At 39.8% G+C, this 22,660-nt stretch overlaps 1 protein-coding gene across 2 annotated transcripts; it reads right to left on the bottom strand.

Moving 5' to 3' along the window:
• Window positions 1-3,947: 3,947 nt before the first annotated feature.
• UBE2B (ubiquitin conjugating enzyme E2 B) lies at window positions 3,948-22,572 on the bottom strand. 2 transcript variants are annotated; one of them, XM_060093361.1, is made up of 6 exons: window positions 22,463-22,572; window positions 16,590-16,670; window positions 14,789-14,814; window positions 10,988-11,077; window positions 7,579-7,667; window positions 3,948-6,318 (listed from the first exon to the last, which is right to left on the bottom strand). In XM_060093361.1, exons 2-6 carry the CDS (start codon window positions 16,613-16,615, stop codon window positions 6,190-6,192), a joined length of 360 nt encoding a protein of 119 aa, XP_059949344.1. In that variant the 5' UTR covers window positions 16,616-16,670; window positions 22,463-22,572; the 3' UTR covers window positions 3,948-6,189. The 2 variants fall into 2 exon arrangements, with proteins under 2 accessions (XP_059949344.1, XP_059949343.1); XM_060093360.1 differs by lacking the exon at window positions 22,463-22,572 and adding an exon at window positions 18,743-18,905.
• Window positions 22,573-22,660: the final 88 nt, after the last annotated feature.

The following is a 22,660-nucleotide window of genomic DNA, read 5'->3' as shown; positions in this document are numbered from 1 at the left end:
ACCTGGGATCTTGGTTCCCTGACCAGGGATCAATCCCGCGTCTCCTGCATTGCAAGGCGGATTCTTAACCACTAGCCCACCAGGCAAGCCCCCTGAGGCAGCTCTTGGTCCACCCCTGCTTTAGTGGAGGGGCAATTAACAGTAAGGTCAACCTTGAACTGCATGAGCCTAGTGATTAAAGCCCTTACTTTGCTGTGAATTTTAGCACCAAAATCTCATGCTGTTAGGGGTGCATTTTTCCTTCCCTTCGGCATTTTCTCTTATTAAGAATGTTAAATTATCCCCAGTAGTTGTGAACTGGTAGTAATTCCTTCCTCTTGAGTTCCTCAGTGTAGGGATCTGCACTGTGCGGACGATTCCTACTTTATTGGAGGATTTCGCAGAAAAACCAATGTCTGTATAAGTACCTGGCACTTAGTGAATTGCTTCATTTCTGCCCTACTTTCCCTTTGAGGCCACGCTGGGAAGATATGAAATGTTTCAACTAAAATTTACATAAAAGTGGCCACCCATAATCACCCCACCAGACCAGTCTCCACTCCCAAAGCTGCAAAAGGGTGGACTTAACATGCAGCTTGGCACCCATTAGGTGCCAATGTATCAGTTATGTTGACAGAACAAATGGCAGCAGGCACTGAACAATGCAGCACAAATTAAGTGCCAGGCTGTTTTGGACAGGGGGCAGAGCAGGATGGGGAAAGGGGTCAGCACGTGGCCAGCCTTGGAATCCCTACCTCTAGGGGTCTGGGGATTGCAAAGGCTGTGGGTATGCTCCTTTCTCCATGAACATAGCTGCCTGGCAGAAGGCTTGCCCTGGAGTCTCTCACTGTAAACTGACTAGATTCCTTATCACTTTTTTTTTTTTTTTTTTGCGGTACGCGGGCCTCTCACTGCCATGGCCTCTCCCGTTGCGGAGCACAGGCTCCGGACGTGCAGGCCCAGCGGCCATGGCTCACGGGCCCAGCCGCTCCACGGCATGTGGGATCCTCCCGGACCGGGGCATGAACCCGTGTCCCCTGCAGCGGCAGGCGGACTCTCAACCACTGCGCCACCAGGGAAGCCCTCCTTATCACTCTGGGTGTGAATTTTGGGCCCCAGACTATTGGAAACATTTAGGCTTGGACCAACACCTACAGTCCTCACTTCCCCTTAAACCAGCTGTTCTCAACTTCTCAGGTGGTGAGAATGACTCATGCTTCCTTCTACCTTTGTGCTTACCAAATTTATTTTTTATGACTAGGTTCTACTTTTATAACAAAAAACAAAGCCGCTAATTAAAAAGTGTCCCCAGAGGATTCAGAGCTTGGACCCTTGGAGGTCCACTGCTGTCCTGTTGCCCTCCTCCCTAGGCCTGTGCATATACTGCCAGAGGTTATCTGGAAAGCAGTTCCCAGTGTTTGGCTCCAATCTTTGGTACTTACATTGTTGCTCTTACAGCCTGATCCCTCAAACTTAGGTCTTGAGAGGGGGCCATGGTGACTGTAGTCTGTTCTCAAGCTGCTCTGTGCACAATACCCAGCCCCTGCCAAGGAACCAATGTGTAAGGGCTAACGAAAGCTAGGAAGGAAACTTTCTCCCTAACAGATGGTATCATCAACTTACCACCAGGCCCCAGTACTGCCCTCGCTGATCTTTCTGGCTTGCGAGAGATCTCTTGTACCCACCCCTGGGATTGACAGTCTTCATTCTAAAGGCAGCTTTCCAGCTGATGTTCCAGGGAGTCTCCACCTGAAACCACAGTCTTATGTGTTCATGCAGGTACAGTCCTATAGCCAAGGCCCACTACAATACAGTAAGGTCACTAATCTAGATTTTCTTTGGAGGCGATATTCTAGGCCTTTAGCTGAAGCTGAAGCCATGAGCTAAAGTCTCTGGATTCTTTCCTATTCTCTGCTCAGGATGGCTATAAGAACAAGAAGCTTCCTGTTCCTGTTGTCTTTCTACTAGCCCCAACACAAAAATACAAAACATAAAAACTTAAAATCTCCCAACTCAAGTTTTGTAGAATGACTATGCAGATGCCAGCCAAAGAGCTGCAAATCTCTCGGCATTTGACATTCTTCTGTTCAAGAGTGCTGCTAGTCCAATTTAGCTGGTGGGCTGCAGTATTCTTGGCACAAGGCGTTGTTTGTAAAGGGGGAAGGGAAGAGGGCTTCAGACAGGAAGCAGCATTAGGAGGTCTGCCTTAAGTGTGCTTACATTTGCACTTTGGCAGCCCTCAAGACACCACAAAAGCCCTCCTGCATTCCAGGAAGAATGACAACTAAATGATTCAGGTTGATGGAGCCTGAGGTCAGCTCTAATATCCCCCCCCCCCCAAAGGACTACAGAAGCATCACACTTGTAACCAAACGAAGACCATCACCATGTAAAGACCTCTCTAACCAGCTAAAAGGTTATTTGCTTTTACTCAGCAAAGTACACTCTATAGAGTCTTTCCAAATATACGATTCCAGAAGCCACTGGTAAACAAAAGCATCTTGTGGCCAAGCTTTAGCACTAAGTCAATGGCAGAGTTCCTGACAGTCCATGCAGGCTTCTAGCCCAAGTCTGAGTCCTCCATATGCCAAAGGGAAAACTTGGAGCTTTTCCTTCCAGGGCTCTTGATTTCAACCAGCAAGGAACTAATGTTGCTGAACTAAGAGAGTTTTGTATAGGGTGCACCTCGTTCATCTTTTGGGCCCAACTAAAAGAAAGCCCTAGTCCATGCTATGAACAGAAAACTTAAAAACCTCAGGTTATTATTGAAAAAATTGTTTTAAAAACCTGTAGTGATGGTGGGGAGAAATTACTGAAAAAACAGTACACACATCTGTGTGTGTGTTTCTAATATATCTTTGTGCTCTATATCATATACTAGAACAAGATAACTAGAATTTCCTCATATCAGACAACAGTTTAGTTTTTCCCTAACTAGATGGGAACTGAAGTACCATCTTTGCACAAGGCCCCTGTCCTATGGACAATTTCATTTACCTTTAATAGCTTTCCATCTATGGACTTCTCTGTTTACATACATAATCCCCACATACCAGATTCCTTTGGGACTCTGCATTGCTGAATGCAGTAGAAAGGAATTGTAATAAACACCACCAAGACCTAAAAACTTGACCTCTCTTAAAACCTGGGAGAATTGAGGTTACCTTAGACATAACTCTAAATTGTTTTGTGAGCCCCAGGCTTCTGTCTTTTAAAAGAGTACTAAACGAATAAATTAAGACAGGTACCACGTTTACTGGGCACACAACAGACTTACCAAATAAGCCACCTTCAATAGCTTTCCTCTCCACTACCTTCCACCTACATGAGGAAGAATTTTTAGATCAGTTTCAGAAGTTATTCATATTCATGGAACTTTAAAATTTTGGGGTGTGTGTGTGTCTGTACAGACTCAAGGATATTTCTAGGAAGGGGAAAAAAACTGGTCTGTAAGTCAAGAGTGCTTTCTATCAGAGATCAGTGTTCCTATATCCAGACTTTACTTGATTACAAAAAAAAAAAAGTGGAAAATGGTGAAAACCTCTTCACTGGATAGACACAAGTCTATCAACTCAATCAACATGATATTTTCACAAATTGGGATGAATATTTAAGTTCAGTAGAGTTTTAAAACTAAACTCAATCCCTTAACATCTCTTAAGGGATAGTATAGTTATTGGTTAAAAGACCAGACTGCCTGGGTTCAAATCCCAGCTCTATCACATACTAGCTGGTTGACCTTGAGAAAGTTACTTGATCTGTACCTAGTTTCCTTATCTGTAATATGGTAGTACCCACCTCATAAGATTACTCCGAGTTTGAAATGTGATCATGTTAAAGTGCTTAGAATAGTGCCTTGCACAGAAAGTTATGTGAGAAGTACTGTTACAGAGGAATTGCACATCACAAATGCACTTAATCTTTAACATGAATCCAAATTTGTACCAAAATAAATTAGTTTTAGCCTCTGGCCGTACCATACATTTATAAAATTTATGTAGTAAATTTTAAACATTCTTTGCATGACATGACTTTGTAAATTGAAGTACATCTGGTATTCATCCAAAGAAATAGGAATCTGTTCCAAGGCTGAAGAAAAAAATTGTGAAAGTAATTGAGAGATGGAACATTCCCTAAGAATTTTCTCCAGTAGGAATGGGGGCTAGATGAGTTTTATGCATGTGTTGAATTTAGGAGTTAGAGCTCATTAACTCCCTGCGAAGTAAGATGTAACTTCCTCATAATTATCTATCAATACTTGAAATATTTCAGTTTTAAATAGGGAAAACAGGTTAAGGATAAAAATAGATTTTGAAGTAGTATCCAAATAACATTTAATGAAATAAGAGGGGAGACTATCATAGCTACTGTATATTTAATCTAAGAGACAGTCACTGGAGTACATGTCTAAAGAAACTGTTTTAGAGCTGAATATAGAAGTATCACACATTTGATATGACCAAAAAGTACCTTTAAATAAAGCATCTTTTTTGGGGGGGGCATAATTCCAGTGAGTTAACTCTCAATTGTATCAAAAGTTCCCTAAGATCATACACTTACCCCCAAATTTCCCAAGTATTAACTTTAAAAGGGAAACACCAGCACTTATCCTTTCTAAAATTTGCTTAATAAATAGAACCTATAGATATTGCCATCCTACAGTCTTCCAGTAGAGAAATCAGTCTTTCAATAGAAAAGAAGCTGTTAGCTTACTAAGCTAGTATGAATGTGCAAGAAGCTCTTGGGGTTAATGAAACAGCTCTTTTAACTGCTAGAAAGACTACACAGGTGGTTCAACGGAATTTACTTGTATATTTTCCATTTTGTATACTATGTGAAGGCATAGAATAGCTTTGTATTAGCTTTCTTCAATACTGTGTTTTGTTTATCCAGTAAGCTAAAATGCAGTACAACTTTTATACAACTTAGGAGATTAAAAAAAAAAAAATCTCCACAAGAGAAATCAACTCAGCAGGCCCTGGTGTTAAAACATTTTTCCAGAATAAAAAGATAGGCAGGGGCTTCCCTGGTGGCGCAGTGGTTGAGAGTCTGCCTGCAGATGCAGGGGACGCGGGTTCATGCCCCGCTCCGGCAAGATCCCACATGCCACGGAGTGGCTGGGCCCGTGAGCCATGGCCGCTGGGCCTGCGCGTCCAGAGCCTGTGCTCCGCAATGGGAGAGGCCACAACAGTGAGAGGCCCGCGTACCGCAAAAAAAAAAAAAAAAAAAAAAAAAAGGCAATTGCATTAAAGGCAGTTTTCAAATATTTAAATTACACCAAGATTCCTTCCAAATATGTGCCTTGTTCAAACCAATGCAACAAGTTCTTATTTATTGTTAATAGTGGGGCATGGGTTTTTGGTAAATGTTGACGGTTTACTTTTTTCATTATCAAAAATCTTTTAAAGTGCTATCAAGCAGCAAAATAAGTTGCATCAGCTCTCTGCTCATGGTAGAGGTGCCAGTTCCTCGTGGTGGAGGTGCAAGTTGTGAAATCCCAAAAGGTAGAGTTTAACAGTAAGTAGTGCATGAAGAAACAGTAACAAGTGGCCTAAATACAGAGTTGGACAGAATCAAACCAGTTATGTATATAATTGCTCAACTGAAACTAATATAGGTACATTCAAAATAAAGTTTGAGATTATAATTGGTGTTTAGAATCAAATTTGAAGAATTTGATAAAATATAAATCTGTTCTTTTGAAATTAGAAATGAAACTATCAGCTGATGGAGAGCTAGAGACTTATTAACCCCTCCTACTCAGATAAGGAAATAAGTGACAAAGTCTCTTGCACTGAAGTTATGTATTTTAACAGCTTTACATGTAATATTCATATATAAAAAACTTTAAGTGCTTTTCTCCAATTTAAAAATCTAAAGAATTCAAAAATAAGGCATTCAATATTTGAAAAAAGTACAGATTTACAAAATGTGTATATTCTGTCATGAAAACTCCACACCAACATTATACACTTGGAAAAAAATACAAACAGGATATATTACAAATTTATGTAAGCAATAACTTAGTTCACACCATGCAATAAAAAGTACATTAATCAAGATACACAAGCTTTTGTAGGTTCTAAACCAAAGGACTTTTTTTTTCTGCAGAATCCTTAAAACCTGTGGCACTTAAAATTTGTTAGCCTTTCTACTGAGAGGTAAATTATACACAACAATGATGAAAAAGATTAACAGACCAGTTGTCTATTATGAATCATTCCAGCTTTGTTCAACAATGGCCGAAACTCTTTTCTCATATTCTCGTTTGTTTTCCTGATAAAGCTGTGCTGCCTGGCTATTGGCTGGACTATTTGGATTTGGTTCATCCAGCAGAGACTAGAAGGAAAGACAGAGATAAAACATATTTGTAGAGTTATTCTTTATATTAACATGGGTCCGATATGGAGCACAGAAGTTGTATAAAACAAATTATTCTATGAAGAAAGACAGAAATTAGTATGTCTTACATATTTTTAGATCTAAGTACTTTCAGAAATGGTTTGATACAGTAAGAAGCTTCCTGCTGCTAGAAAACTTAAGCTTTCAAAACAGATAGTTCTTAATTGCCTTAAGACCTCTAATCTCAAAGAAATTGGAAAAGAATAGTATTCTTCAGCATACTGAGACATTAACTAGGAAATAAACAACTTGATTTGGTTAACACACAATATCTATAAAATAGCTTAGCAACTAACATTTTCCAAAGTTAAACTCTATTACTGAGGTAAGGCTGCAAATTTCTGACAGTAAGTTGGGTAGTGTACCTTGTTTCCTTTAATCAACAAAACATATGCACCTAGCAGCAAGGGAATGAAACAGGAAAGCTGAAAACACTTTATAAGGTGACCTGAATTAAAGCAGAAGTGTGACAGAAAAAACTTTAAAAAGGTCATAAACCAAAAACGTTACTTCTGCTCCTCTCAAATCCATATAACTAAAACATCACTCACCCCCCACCCCTCCCCCAAGCTGTCATTCAAGGTCAACTCTGAAATATTCTGCCAGAGTGCTCTGGCAAATAGTTATTTACTTTCATTTAAAATAGAATTTCTTGGATGGGGCAACATACTCAATGCTTCTCTGCACTTGGCAGTTTCTTGAGGTCCCTATGTTTTTTTCTAAACAATCATCTTTATCTCTCCCCAAGAAGACTCTTCTTTGTGGGTACGAATAATACTTGACCTGTGAGGGAATTCCCTGGTGGTCCAGTGGTTAGGATGCTGCACCTTCACTGCAGGGGGCATGGGTTCAATCCCTGGTCAGGGAACTAAGATTCCACAAGTCCTGTGGTGTGGCAAAAAAAAAAAAAAAAAAAAAAAACCCAAAAACAAACGAAACAAAACAAACACCTGACCTGTGAGAACACTTTATACTTAAATTTGATCAGAATGATTGTGTATTTGATCCAATGTGGTCAGGAATGAAAAAGCAGATCGGTTGTATAAAAATCATGAGGGTTTTGTCCAAGCTCTGCCACTGGTTACCTTAGTGTTGGGAAGGTTAGTTTGCTCACTTGGCCTTTAAATTGATCCTGAAGGAGCTAGTTGTATCCCATAGAATCTTGAAAAGTTAAGATGCATCCTAACACATGCTTACCTGAATTGATGTTAAGATAGAAGATACATCGTATGTTGGACTCCATCTATTCTGAAGGATATCTAAACATATGCTACCATCAGCATACACTGCAAAGACAACACTAAAATTGGTTACATATTAACTTTGTCATTTCTAACAATTAAAGAGAAACTTTTATCACAAACCGAATGCTTGGCTCAGTCAGAAATCTTGAACATTAGTCAATAACTAAAACTTTTTGTCTCACAGGAAAATCAGTCTCAAACTAAGGACTCTTTATGCGCCTTTTGATCAGGAGGCTGAGTGAGAGTTAAATTTTTTCATCACATACCATATAGCAAATCTGTTTAAATTCCACATTTCCAAATATTCCTAAATAAGGTTCTTGGGGGGATAAAAAAGCTAATTTTTTGACATAGCAATTCCACTCTAAAAGTAATAATCATGGACATGCAAAGTTTTATTTACAGGATGTTCACTATAATACTCTTTATAGAAGTGACAAACTGGAAACTACCTTTGGTCCACAGGGAGGGGACTGGCTAAATAATGGTACGTTATTAATGGTACATACCAATACTGCCGCCAGAAATGATATACATCTACCATATATTAATTAATGTAGAATGACACCACCAATATATTACATTAATAAGTTTCCAATTACTTATTTAGGATAATTCCATTTTTTATAAAGATTTATAAATATTTTCATTTGAAGTATATGCAGTCACAAAAACATTTGTAAGACTAAATGCCAAAATGTAGATATCTGTAAATAGTAGGATTATGAAGGGTATTATTTTCTTTACCTTTCCTTGTACTTTATGATTTGTTTTTCCAATAAGTATGCATTCCTTTCATAATAAAAATAAAAATAAAGTGATTACCGTTTTAAAAGTCTAACATTTGAGAGGCTTTTCCCCCCTCCTGAACTGATTATATGAGAATACAATGAACATAAATTTTTATCCAGAACTTGCCAGATTATTTATCTCTACAATAAATTTCCAGAAGCAGAATCGCTGTGTTGACAAAGGATAAATGCATTTAAATGTTACAGATACTGCCAAACTGTGGAATGCAGAACAAGCCAGACCACTCTGCATCAAACAGGAATAAGTGAGGCCTTTTTGGGGAGAGGAGGCAAATTACACTTAAGTACTGTCATTCCTCAGGGCTCTATCCTCGGTCCCCTTCCTTCTTACCCTTTACACACCCTCTGGGCAATTTTATTCATGGCCTCAATTATTACTATCTATGTGCTAGTTTCTTCCAATTGTAAGCGTTAGACCGGATTTAACTCTCAGCTTTAAAGCAGCATAGTCAGTCGCTTACTGTGTATCCCATAGGAACGTCAAACTTAGCAAGTCCAAAGCAAAAATCATCACCTCTGTAAAACCCATAAAACTGTAAAATGATTTTAAAGTTTTGAACTAGTAACTATTTTTGAGAAGTAATCCAAAAGTAAACTAGAAACCAAACATCCATCAACTGATGAATGAACAAAATGTAGTCTATCCATACAATGGATTATCATTCAGCAATAAAAGGAAATGAAGTACAGGTATGTGTTACAACACAGATGAACCTGAAAACTGTGTCAGCTGAAAGAAATCAATCACAAAGGACCACATACATTAAATGATTCCATTTATATGAAATGTCCGGAATAAGCAAACCTGAAGAGTGAAAATACATCAGTGGTTGCCTATGGCTGGGAGGCAGGGGGGGATGGGGATGGGGAGTGACTGCTAATAGGCATGGGATTTTTTGGGGAGGGTGATAAAAATGTTCTAAAATTGATAATGGTGATGGTTGCACAACTCAGTGAAGATACTAAAAACCACTGAATTGTACAACTTAAATGGGTGAGTAGCACAGTATGTGAATTTTTTAATAAAGATGTTTAAAAAAAAGCAAACTAGGAAGTTAACTAAATAAGGTACTGATAGTGGAAAAAAGGGAAACCATGTTATTAATATGAAGGGATAAAAGAAAAATCAAATACACTGTTTCCTTATAAATTTGTTAAGGCTGAAAATCTTAAACCTATACACATATACTCCTTGCACATTCCACAGTCTTTTCTACCTTGATTTACAGAGCTCCCTTACTACAGTTTGGGTCGATTCACTAACAAGTCTAAGCTAGTAAAGCTACAGTAGAATAAATCATAATAAGTGACTTGAAAATTTCCTCAGAACAGAAACAGAAAATAAAATTAAAGCTGCCTGGCCTCTGAGTGGGGGAAGACCTTGAAAGAAAAAGCAACTTCACAGCAATAAAGCACAAAGGCTAAATCTATGATCTAATCTATTATTGGGAAGTCACCTTGATTCCAGACACACAAACACACCTCTCTCCTATGAGTATGGAGATCCCTATCTGCCTGCAGTTTTCTCACGTAGTCTGTAGTTCTAGACTAGACGCACAATCAAGAGGACCTCTGAAAATGTTCCTCCTGAAAGTAAATTAACTAATGGGGAAAACTACATTTAAATGTGCAAATGATATAAAAAGGAAAGAGAACTTAAATATTCTGGAAAATAAGTCTTTCATACAGTAATTTATAATCCAGGAATACAAATTTATTAGAAGTAAAGAGCAATAAGTCAGGAAGAGCAAATTTAATTACAAAAGAGTCACTTAGCAATCATTTATGGAAACTAGTAATAAACTGCTAAAAGTAAAAATAGTAACAAGGGAGGAAAACTGTATTTTTAACAAACCCTTAAAAACATACAAACCTTTGACCTAGTAATCCTACTTCTAAAAACTTATTCATGGGTATTTGAGAAGATTTATTTTCAAGAAAAATGTGCTGTTTAAAACTGTAAACAATTAGAAATTACCAACTGGACAATGATTAAATAAATAATGATAAACTCATATAACAGAACATTTTGCAGCCATTAAGAATGATATAGGGAATTCCCTGGTGGTCCAGGGGTTAGGACTCCGCGCTCTCCCTGCTGGGGGCCCGGGTTCGATCCCTCGTCGGGGAACTAAGACCCCAAAAGCCGCATGGCGCGGCCAAAGGAGGAGAAAAAAAAGATACAAAAGAATATCTAATAAGTGAAAATGTTCATGTTATATATAAATTACTTAACTTTACATACAACATGATCTTAATTTTGTACATTTACCTGCAAGCTAAATTTTAAGCTATAAATTCTTTTTAGTATCTTTCACATTTTGATAAATAAATAGATATTACTTTAAAATCAGAAGTTATTAAAACAAAACTTTACCTCAAATCTGGAACCTTGATAAGATTCCAGACTACAAAAGTATGGTTAATATTGACATAGAAGCAACATCTAGAAGTGGGCCCTAATAACAAGAAGTATGGGCAAGACCTAAAAGGATGAAACAACTCTTTTTTCCTCCTATCATTTTCAAAGGCTAATAAATTGCTACTTACCATTTGGATGAAACATTTTGGATAAAAACCTAACAGTTGGCGGTTTATTTGGATATTCTTCAGAAAATTCTATTACTAGTTTAAAAGTACCTAGATAGAAAACAAACCAAAATAATTACAGTAAAGACAAGCATAACTTTTCTCTCTCTTCATCAATGAAATCCCAAGCCCGTGCTGGCTTTTGCACGACCACACAAAAATTAATGTCAATTTTGGTTTAGCACATAAAACATACTAAATATACTATTTATGTACTGATAACATACAGCATTGGCAAGCACTTGGGGGGTACAGCACTTACATGTGCTACTGGTGGGAACATTAACTGTCATATTATTGGAAAGCAATTTTGCCCTAGCTACCAAAATTTTAAATGCACGTTTGAGGAACTACAAATAATTTATTGTAACTTAGAAGGGGGTGCCAAATGATTTTGAGATGGGCTCACCACCACATGACAAAGGACTCAGATTGGAGGCATGGCCACTAATGTGAAAAGTCTGCTCTGTCCCTATCACTTAAGTATGCCAAGAATCAGTTAAGCATTAGTGTAACTGCCTACTGTTGGTTATAGACCAATACAGTACATTTTGGTCAGTCTAAATCATTATCTTATGGTCAAAAGAGACAGGCATTTAAAAAAAATTATGCATTTATAATAAAGTCAATCTGTTCAGAGTGTACAAAGAAGAGCTCTTAACTCAAATTCCAAATCTATTTAGCAGAAACAACCACCGTTACTAGTTTCGTGTTTGTCTTTCTAGCCTCCTTTTGCATTTATTCACTATCCAGAGTCCTTTTATTTTGAGGAAATCTACCTGAAGGTTGGATAGGTGCTCCAACCACAACACCTTGGGCATAGTAAGTTGAGGCTTATTCCTAATGAAGTCAATAAAAGTTTAAAACCATTCCAGATGTCTCCACAAGCTTCTTTCCTTATTTTATCAATGCAGTTTAAAAAAACAGAACAAAAACCCTTTCTCACCCTAAATTCTAAACTCATGACTCCAGTATCAGAGGCATGTGTTCAGTAAAATATTTAATATTTTATTTTCATTAGTCATATATTCAGTATGTAACCTCTACCTCTTTACATTTTTTGTTTGGAAATTTGGGATTAGGGAGGCCAAAGATACAAACAAAATCAAAGATGATATTTAATTCACATTTTGATATATTAATAGAGATTCTATGAAATGTACAGTTCATTAGCAAAGATAGCCTTATACCTAATTATATAGTTTTACAGTTTTAATTTTCATTATAAAAATGTACAACGTAAACACTTCAGACAAACACAAATATGAAACAGCTTTTTTTAACCTTTTTAAATTCACATTATGGGGTCTCAGGACCCCTTTATAGTCTTACTCCCAACCACGCCAAGCTTCCAAAGTGAAGTCACTGAATGTGAAGTTGGGAAGAGATACATGCAACAGCATACCATTTTATGGTATTTCCACCAAAAATTGAAAATAATTTTAAAATATGGGCTCTTTAATAACCAAATTGCAAAAATTCCCCAAAATTTTTAAACAATCTATTCTCACAATCGGTATAAGCTGCCTCCAGCACATCACAGGCTCTAACTATCTATATTTATTAGATACTATAACTCAAGGAAAACTTAACATATTTATTAACAACTGTAAACTCATTACACATTAACCTAAGTAACATTTAATGAAAATAACTATATGTCCCCCAACCAAGTTAGTGAGAAGTGTAACACTGTTTTACATATTTGCAAATCTCTTAAATGATTAACTTAATAGAAGACAGCTGCATTCTCTTAGCTGCTTCTGCGTTCCATCTGTTGCAACGTGCTGTTCTGGTTGAGGTACATGAAGAAAATCAGGCCTCACACAAATATGTAAATGAAAAGGAAAGAATATTTTCATAGCCTTTTCAGATAATTGTAGATATTCTTTGATATTACACCAAAGAAATGGTACGTTTTTAAAGGTTAGCTGCAATGTAAAATCTGAAACCACATAAACTTTCTGCATCAGTTACATTAACAACTGTTGCATATTGCATATATCTTTTATCCATCCATAATTTTCTAATACATTGGCCATCTGGAAAATATTGGTTCACTGAGTTATCCAAATCTTCTAAATGTTGCCATATTTCATTATATATACACTCCATCAAAAAAAAAATCACAACAGGTAATACCATCTACTGATCTCATGAGAGAAGTCTTAAAAGTATTGGGAAACTGTCATTTTATCAGCAGCTACAAATACTGTCAGTCACTTTCCTTGGCCTAACAGCTCATTTTGGTAACTTTTAATATGTCAACCAAATACATACTCGAATCTTAAATAACCGGAGTTTGTCTGCAGTCATTCCTTCAAGTAAAAAATGTTCCATGAAAAAAGCAGTAATTGAAGTTGCAGCTCAAACGACTGTAGAACTGCTTTCCCTCTAGACGACCATCATAGTTTGGTATGCAAGAGAAGTGTTTCATGCATACTTCCAACTTCATCACGCAGAATATTAAAAAGATTCATACTCAACGGTCAGAATTTAGTAATATTAATCAATTCCCACTTTTTCATCAAGACATTTTAAACTGAAACTGGCATCTTTTAAAATGCAAAAAATACAATGACTCCCAGCAGTTTGGCGCCACTGTCTTGATATATGCCAAGGTGCTAAACTGCTTAAGGCCAGTTTCAACCACTAACACTTTTGTACCCTCAGAGCTAATGTTAATACAATGAAAAAGGCAAATGTGTCACTACTGGTATGAAGAGTTTTGACCCCATGGAACCCCTGGAAGGGTCACAGGGAACTTAAGGGGTTTATGGACCACCCTTAAGAATCCTCTGGTATAAAGTAAAAAGCTGAACTCCTTGAGTACCTCCCTTCAACTCCTTACCCCCATCTAGAGGTAACCACTGGTAACAGTATGGTATATAACCCCCTTTAACCACACACACTTGCATGTATATATTTAGTAAAAATGTGGTACTACAACATACATTCTGCAACTTTTTTGTCTCCTCAGATATACGTCCAGATCTACCTTATTCTTTAACAGGTATATAATATTCTAGAGTCTAGATATATCATAATTTGCTTAACCATTTCCCCTATTGAACATTCAGGTTATCTCCTTAAAAATACTTCTGCAATCATTATTTGTAAAAATATCCTCAATGGGTTAATTCTGAAGCCATTGTGATAACTAAGACAAACCTGTTTAACAATTTTTAAAAATTCATGCTATAATTAGGGAAACTAAGTATCTGGTTAAAATCAATTTGAGAAGTTCAACTATAATACATATTAGAAGGAGTTTTCCATTTTCCTGGCTCTTGGTGAAGAGCAAAATGCAGCAAAAGATCCTGCAGAATGGTAACTATTTACGGGTGTCAAATGCTAGCTGTTACGTGAAGCTACTGGTCGCTGTGTATGATTAAGAACAATGTCAGCTCAGCACCTGATCAATATACATAAAGTTAAAAAAGCATGATTACCCTCCTGATGTTTACCTCAGGGACACTTTTAGCATGCTACAAGGTCATTTAAACTATTCTCAACATAGATCCCACCATCTAATCTAGGCTTAGAGTTCTACAGCCAATATCAAAGTAACAGAGGGAACTAGTAATGAAGGTGATCAAGCTGATTTGAGAAGAAAGTCCTTTGTAAACTATAAATTCTCAGTAGCATTATTTTGTTACAATTTGACCTATTAACAATAGAAACTAGTTAACTAGATATGTTGGTGTTACAATTCCCTACTTAAAAGAAGCCTCTTAATAGAAAACATTGAGAATGACTTACCATCTTCAAAGGGTGTCCCTTCTGGTCTGAAAACAAGAAGATTTCTGATTAAAAGAAGTTTTTCATTCTGCTTTTTCCTGATTTTCACAAGTGGAAAGAATAAACTCAGGGAAAGAGGGGCTCATTCTGGTAATTTGTGGAGTATTTAAGTTATTGTTAATTTAGTATCACCTCAGCCCTGGATTTTTATTGATGTAGACATAAAGGGTAACTTTAATTTTCAAAGTTTTCCTTTTAGGGTGGCTTTGCAAAAAACAAAACCAAAAAAAACTTGTCATAATTTTAGCACAAAAAGAATTCAGTTCATAAATACCAACCCTTTTGTAAGTATCTGTATTCTTAAGAGGAAAAGTCTTACTTTCAATGTATATCAGTAAGATGGAAATCAATACCCTTTAGTTTAAGATAATTATGACACCACGGACTTCCCTGGTGACGCAGTGGTTAAGAATCTGCCTGCCAATGCAGGGAACAAGGGTTCGAGCCCTGGTCCAGGAAGATCCCAACATGCCACGGAGCAACTAAGCCTGTGCGCCACAACTACTGAAGCCTGAGCACCTAGAGCATGTGCTCTGAAACGAGAAGCCTCCGCAACGAGAAGCCTGCGTACTGCAACGAGTAGCCCTCATTCGCTGCAACTAGAGAAAGCCCATGTGCAGCAATGCAACCAAAAAGAAATAAATAAATTTATATTAAAAAAAGATAATTATGACACCAAAGTGTCCTGCTTTTCAAAAGAGCAACAGTTCTTGTTCAAATCGACTGGATTTATCTGATGTCACCAAGAAAGCCAGTTTCTTTTGCCCAAATCTTTTCCTTGCTACCACATTCCAATTTCATCTTTCTTAAGCAGCAACATGAAGTTTAATTACCACTTGCAAGGCACATTCAGGATCTCAAAGAAGCATGCTAACAGCCTGAATTACAAGGGTGAACTACACTCATTTTTCCACTAGTCTTTAACGTAGACCCTCATAACTGATTCAATAGCAATTCATAATTCTGTTTACAAAAGTATTCCTTTAGAGTTTTAGTGCAAAACCCTAGTTTAAAAAGAGTGAAAGAAAATAAAATCCAGTTCTAGAAAACTAAAGAAAAACCATAAGGAAATTTTAAATTAAAAAGCATATATAGGGGCCTCCCTGGTGGCGCAAGTGGTTGAGAGTCCGCCTGCCGATGCAGGGGATACGGGTTCGTGCCCCGGTCTGGGAGGATCCCATATGCCGCGGAGCGGCTGGGCCCGTGAGCCATGGCCGCTGAGCCTGCGCGTCCGGAGCCTGCGCGTCCGGAGCCTGTGCTCCGCGACGGGGGAGGCCACAACAGTGAGAGGCCCGCATACCGCAAAAAAAAAAAAAAAAAAAAAAAAAAAAGCATATATAAAATATATACTATCTGTAAAAGGTAAGAATGCATCTCAAAAGGCTCCATGCAGTTATTTCACACTGAGGTGTGAAACATATTTCATTTACATCCTTACCATGGTGGAAGTTCTAGTATTTTTGGTTCCTAGCCTTTTTACAGTTCTAGTAAAATGCAAGCGTAAGAATTTGCTTGGCACATTTTCCACAAAATAATTTATCTTTCTCCTTTAGTCTCAAATGATATTTTTATCAAGTAAAGCCCAAAGTGATCATAAAATCATAAATTTTATGTAACTGCCGAAACTCTTCTCAGAATTTTTTTTTTACCTTTGCAGTTTTTGTAAGATCCCTGATCCCTCAGCTCCCTTTCCTAGTTGTTATACATTCACTTTTCTTAAAAGAATCACCACACCTACCATTTGTCATTTCTTTCAACTCACCCAAATATAACTGCATTCCACTGCATGATGTTGTTTTCAGATGGTGCGCCACTGACACCCACAGGTGGGTCCTCTTGCAATCTAGAAATCCAGAGTAGAAATTTTAAAAGTTGAACATTAAGGCCACTAAAAACGCCAAACAGAACACCTATGGACTGTACACCATCTACTTTGAGAAACAAAGTAAATCAATGTCCTTGTTCTTGTGCTGAGCTGGAATAAACCATGACTTAAAAGTGCTTTGGAGTCATCCCTCTTCAAATATCACCAAAGTTAAGATATCTGTTCAAGAACTGCCTTCAACAGTAACAACAAAGTAAAAACCTCAAGTGAAAAAACGGTTTTACTGTTGTGAACATGCAAAGCCTTCGTGAGTCCTAACCACAGCTACTTGTGCAACATGGCCACCAAATATTCCTCCCCCCAAAACCAAAACAAAAAAAACCCCACCTCACTGTAAACACTAAATGACTGAAAACACACGTATATCCAATTTAATTAGGAAACTAGTTGTAGGCAGTAGAGTTACTTTATCCCATTTGCTTCAATTAGCAATAGGTTTTAAAGTAATCAAAGCTTTGGTTAGGTTTTCCCCTCAGTCCCTATTTTAAAAGCTCTGCACCAACACTAAATCTACCTCTCAGATCATGCAACTCAATACAAAGCTACCTTCCAACATTTGTCATAATCAAATTCTTGCAACCGAAGACCCTTGGAAAACTACCAAAGATGCCAAGTATACAACTCAGAATTAAGCAGTGAATTGCAGTGAGAAACCAGGGTAACAATGGCCACGAACTGGGAAGTTTTAATATTTGAATTTCACTCATGGGAGCTAATCTTAAATCTACTGGTTTCAAGCTGTAGAAAGCGAGTTCTGCACCAAAAAGAGCATCTCCTTTTAAAGACTATCATCTCAGTAAAAAAAAAATGCTACATTATATATATATAGACTGCCATGTGGTATGATACTTGATATTAGTCACCCCCCAGAATGGCTCTTTTTAGTCAACCTCAAGCAGAATAGGCCACAACGAAGAGAAGCGTTAGACGATATGCTGCTTGAAGCCCGCCCACCAAAGATAAAGGCTAAGTTACGAATACACTCAATGATAAACTGGCCAAAGCCCCAAACAATGGCTTCCAAGTGCCTCATTTAAGGGTTTATAATGAAGTTGAGAGATTACTTCCTGAGCCGCCATTCTAAGTTTTTACACTAGGTATTTTGCCTCAAGCAGGGCGGGTCTCCCTAAAAAAACACTTAAAAATGCGCAGAGGAGCGTAATGCTAAGTGTTCTCGGTCATTTTTCTCCCCGTACCTCCAAGCATTCAATCAACGGGAAACAACTGTAAAAAAGTCACTTCCTCCTCTCTAACCCCAACACCTCCTAACAAAACCCTACTTTACAAAAGGAGGCCCAGGGAATATCAGGTTAGCGCCAGTCTCCAAGGCGGCATTTCCCCAGGCTTTGGAGGCTATAGATAGGGCTTTTATACACCAGGCCACAGAGCTGAGTTCCAGAAAGCACTGGCAGCTGGGGTTGCCAGCCCGAGTCCCAGCCCTCTAAGCTAGTTCTCAAGGTCCTTTCAGGAGGGCGGGGAGAGAGTCGGGTTTCGGAGGATCTGTTAACCTCCGGCCCTAGAGCATCAGACCCCACCCTCACTGCAGAAAGAATGGGAAGGGAGGGAGGGTTTGGCCCCAACCCTGGCCCTCGAAGGCGACCGCAAGGCCATCGAACAAAGCTAACTGGTGCAGCTAGCGGGGGGAAAGGCTTCTGCACGCGCTTGCTTTTAGGGCAGAGAGAGGAGGTACCGCAAGGTGCAGGGGCAGGGGATGAGGTTTGAACGCAAGGGCGAGACACCGGGCAACTGGGACAAGTGGGCAGCAGGGAATCCTAGGACAGCCCATGGCCATCTTTTTACTTTTTGAGGGGGAGGGGGTGGCGAGGAGGTATCGAAATTTCTTACGTCGGACGAATGAACAGGCAAGGACAAGAGAGTGCTAACGGGGGCTAGGACTGGGCTTCCGTCCGTCCCGCTGGGCCCACAGCGGCCCTCTTAGGGTCATGAGAGGAAGATGTCCCGGATCCCCGCCCTGCAGCCCCGTAGCTTTAGGGAGGAGCCGTCATCCAGGCGAAGATGAAGGCCCTTACCGCTTGAAATCCCGCATAAGTCTCCTCCGGGCCGGGGTCGACATGCTCCCCAGCTGCCCCGCGGTCAGTCTGAAAAAAAAGAGTCCCGCGCAGCCCCCCCACCCGCCGGCGCGGCGGCCGAATCACTGTGGGTCACTGCCTCAGCCGAGGTTGCACAAACAACCCTGCAATGACGTCTCCCTCCGCCGCCTCCAGATCCCTCCGCCCTCCGCCAGTACCATGGAGTGAGGGGTGGGGAGAAGGGGACGGGACGTAGGAGAGCTCGTTATGGGAGCCCTTTAGCAGGGACCCTATCCATTTTGGCTTCCTGAACTAGTCGACCAATTATTGTTCTCTGTGCTCAGGTTGGAGATTGTGATTAAGAAACACCGAAACCGAAACACCAACCCGTTTCCCCCTCTTTTACTAGTTTAGGCTCAACCGGGTGGGGAGAGAGGGATGCATCCGGGGCCAGAGATATCAGGGAAAGAAGGTAGGATGACGTAAGATCACGTGACTGCCGGCGGCGTTGTCAACAATCCACGCCTGAGGGGGAGGGGACGAAGTATGTAGAACCACGTGTCCCTATGACGCGATTAGAACGGGTCACGTGAGAGCGTCGCCTGGATTCGACTTTCTGCCAGGTCTTTGAACCGGGTAGTTAAATTTACGGGGCTGAGGGCGGGTATACACCTTTATTAGTTTTCCGTCCAGTTTGTCTAATGAACGGCAATTGATGAGGTGGTGTCGGAAGCAATAGTTTGTTTTGCTTCTTAAATCTTTAAAATAGAGCCAAAAATAATTTGGACTTAAAATGCCCCCTAGTTGGCTCAATGGCTTATCAAATCTGGTATGTGGGGAACAGTGAAGGGACCTCCGTTTTCCCCTGCTCAATGCTGAGGCCCATACTAAGTAAAATCCCCTGAAATGCTTCCTTAGGGCCACCAAAAATCCTGCATGTGCATTGCAGTGGGTTTCCAGGGTTGGAAATTCTGGGCAGAGATAAAAGAACGGTGTATAGATTATCTAATATTTGTTTACAATCCCCATAGAATTACGGAATTGTTTTTCCTTTATGGGTCTGCTCTTATTTGAGGTTTTGTGTGAGTCCATGGATTTGTCTACAATAGGGTACCGTTGTATTTGTCAGGAAATGTGGGGGTGATCGCAAGAGAGTGTATCAATAGGTGGTTGGTTGTCAGAGAAACCTAATATTATGATTCAGATCTGGGGCAGAGAGCATGCAAACGTGGGTGGGGGTTATGTATCTAGCCTGAGTAACTTATTTCAGGTTTTCTACACTAGCAAGTAAATGACCTGAAATGTCCCCCTCTAGGGGGCTCGGGGATGTTGACCATTGGGATTCTGACATTACTTCTAGTCATTGAGTTCCTTTCCTCTATTGCCGCCAATTTCTGTTCTTCAGGGCTTTGTTGGTCTGAACTCTGTGCTCTTTTAACCCATTCGGGCAATTCCTCAGCCCAAGGTGTTATAGGAAGATAGAATGAGGAATTTAGCGTTGCCCATACTTTCATGGAACCAGAAAGGGTTAACGTTCTCTACTTTGCTGGTACCCCCCTTTCTTCAATCCCTGAATTCTTTCTCTTGTTTTTAGTAACTGCCTTGGTAATCAAGTTAGCCAGGCCTAACTCTTGATAGACATGCATTCACAAATGTAGTTCTCTAATAAGGTGAATATTCTTATTTTTTTGCCTTCCTGCCACAGCAATCCTTATCCTCTCTATAACTAAGGATGAAGACACACTGGTAGGGTTACCTACAGTGAAATGCCAAAGAGAAACTTTTAAAAAAAATCCGTTATGTCGGGCCTCCCTGGTGGCGCAAGTGGTTAAGAGTCCGCCTGCCGATGCAGGGGATACGGGTTCGTGCCCCGGTCTGGGAGGATCCCATATGCCGCGGAGCGGCTGGGCCCGTGAGCCATGGCCGCTGGGCCTGCGCATCCGGAGCCTGTGCTCCGCAGCGGGAGAGGCCACAACAGTGAGAGGCCCACATACCGCAAAAAGAAAAAAAAAAAAAAAAAAAAAATCCGTTATGTCATTTGTCTAGCAATTTATTATAATTGTTTTGGAAATCTACAGATTATGGTTTTTCCTAAATGAAGTAACGCTTTTGAGAAAATCAAGTGAGGCGATTTCATTTAAGTCCTAGAGCTTTACTGTATAAGAAAGAATCATAGGCTGTCCTGGTTACCAGGCCTGCCATAACCTATTTGTAGAAAGAATAGTTTTAAAGCTATAATTTTATACTGTAGAGACTGTAGCTTTAGATTGTGAGCTCACTGACAGCAGGTACTCTGATTCATGCTTTGTCCCTTGTCAATATTAAGCCAACAACAAATATTTAATAAATGTGCTTTACAGCAAGTCTGGGTCCACTGTAAGATTTACTATGATATTCTTTTTTTTTTAAGAATTCTATTCTTAATTAATTAATTTAGTTTTGGCTGTGTTGGGTCTTCGTTTCTGTGCGAGGGCTTTCTCTAGTTGTGGCAAGCGGGGGCCACTCTTCATCGTGGTGCGTGGGCCTCTCACTATCGCGGGCCTCTCACTATCGCGGCCTCTCTCGTTGCGGAGCACGGGCTCCAGACGCGCAGGCTCAGTAGTTGTGGCTCACGGGCCTAGTTGCTCCGCGGCATGTGGGATCTTCCCAGACCAGGGCTCAAACCCGTGTCCCCTGCATTAGCAGGCAGATTCTCAACCACTGCGCCACCAGGGAAGCCCTACTATGATATTCTTATTCATAGATGTAAAGTATTTTATAACATGGTTGAATAACTTTTCAAAAGGAAAGACAATTCTGAATATTTTGGTGGTGATAAGCAAAAAACCATGACCACCTCTCCTTCCTCCCCCACACCTCTTTCAGTATAAACCTTAGCAGCATAGAAAACACTTAGGAAGGCTTTAAAATACCTGTTCCTTTACCCTAACTCACTTAAATCAGGATCTCTGGGGATGGGACCTTTTAAAAAGCTCTGTAGGTGTGATTTTAACGTGCATGGTGGGGTGAGACCAACTGGATTAGCATTTATTGGATAGTAGTAGTGCTTTCTCTTATTTCCGAGCAGCACAGTGAGATTCGGCCTCTTACACTTAACTTCTTTTTACAGAAAAAAGAAATGAAAGCCCTAACAAGCACTCCTTGGGCACTTCCAGTGATATTCAGTTTATTCATTGGAGGCTGGCACTCCAGCAGAACCTCATGTCTAGTTCTTAAGCAATTAGATTAAGGCCTCTTTTTTTGGGGGGGGGGGTGGAGCCCTCTGAATTATTTGCTTTTCAAGAGGGACTTTTAGAGTTTTGACATGTAGGAAGGGAGTTTTTTAAAAGGAGGACTACTATGAGTTCAAAAAAAAGTTTTAAGCATATAAGGTGTTCAAGAAATGTTCTTGATTTATGAATCGTTTTATCCCTGTTTTAAGGATGAATGTCAACAACTGAGGTCGAAATCAGATCTATGGAATATTAACGTAACTAGGTAACTTAGAAAACTATATTTACACAAGACTTATTTGGAAGTCTCGTTTTACAAGAAATCTCTGCCTGGTGACACCAGGCATCCTTTTAGGATCCGGCACAAGTGGCAAGTGTTCACGGGCCTGGGGGCATCTAAGATGCAGGTCGGATAAACTTCCACGCCGGTTCCCCTTCCTGAGAGGATCCGCTGTCACTCAAGCTGCCGTCAAAATGCGACCCTCCCCCATCGCCGCTCAAAACCAACCTTGTGTAGTGGTCCCAGTTTGATCGACAGCAGCTCGTATTCCCCACTTACACCCTCAAGGAGGCTTTCAGTTAGCGCCCACCAGGAACGCTTTTCTGCTTGTTCCCTCTTTTTCCTTCCGGGTCGGGCCTGGCCGGTGTTCCGGTCTTGCGCCCTAGGCCCCGCGCGAGAGGCCCGGTGCACCGTTGCCATGGCAGT

This window comes from Mesoplodon densirostris, chromosome 3 (assembly GCF_025265405.1).
Source record: "Mesoplodon densirostris isolate mMesDen1 chromosome 3, mMesDen1 primary haplotype, whole genome shotgun sequence".
NCBI classification, from domain to species: domain Eukaryota; kingdom Metazoa; phylum Chordata; class Mammalia; order Artiodactyla; family Ziphiidae; genus Mesoplodon; species Mesoplodon densirostris.
Note: the sequence above shows the minus strand (reverse complement) of the source record. Positions and strands in the feature narration are given on the sequence as shown.

Coding starts and splice junctions, on each gene's coding strand:
- UBE2B (XM_060093360.1), bottom strand. CDS start 18,786: ATGTCGACCCCGGCCCGGAGGAGACTTATGCGGGATTTCAAGCG. Junction 14,815..16,589: donor TGGAATGCAGTTATATTTGG/GTGAGTTGAAAG, acceptor TCTTGTTTTCAG/ACCAGAAGGGACACCCTTTG. Junction 11,078..14,788: donor AGGGACACCCTTTGAAGATG/GTAAGTCATTCT, acceptor TTTTCTATCTAG/GTACTTTTAAACTAGTAATA.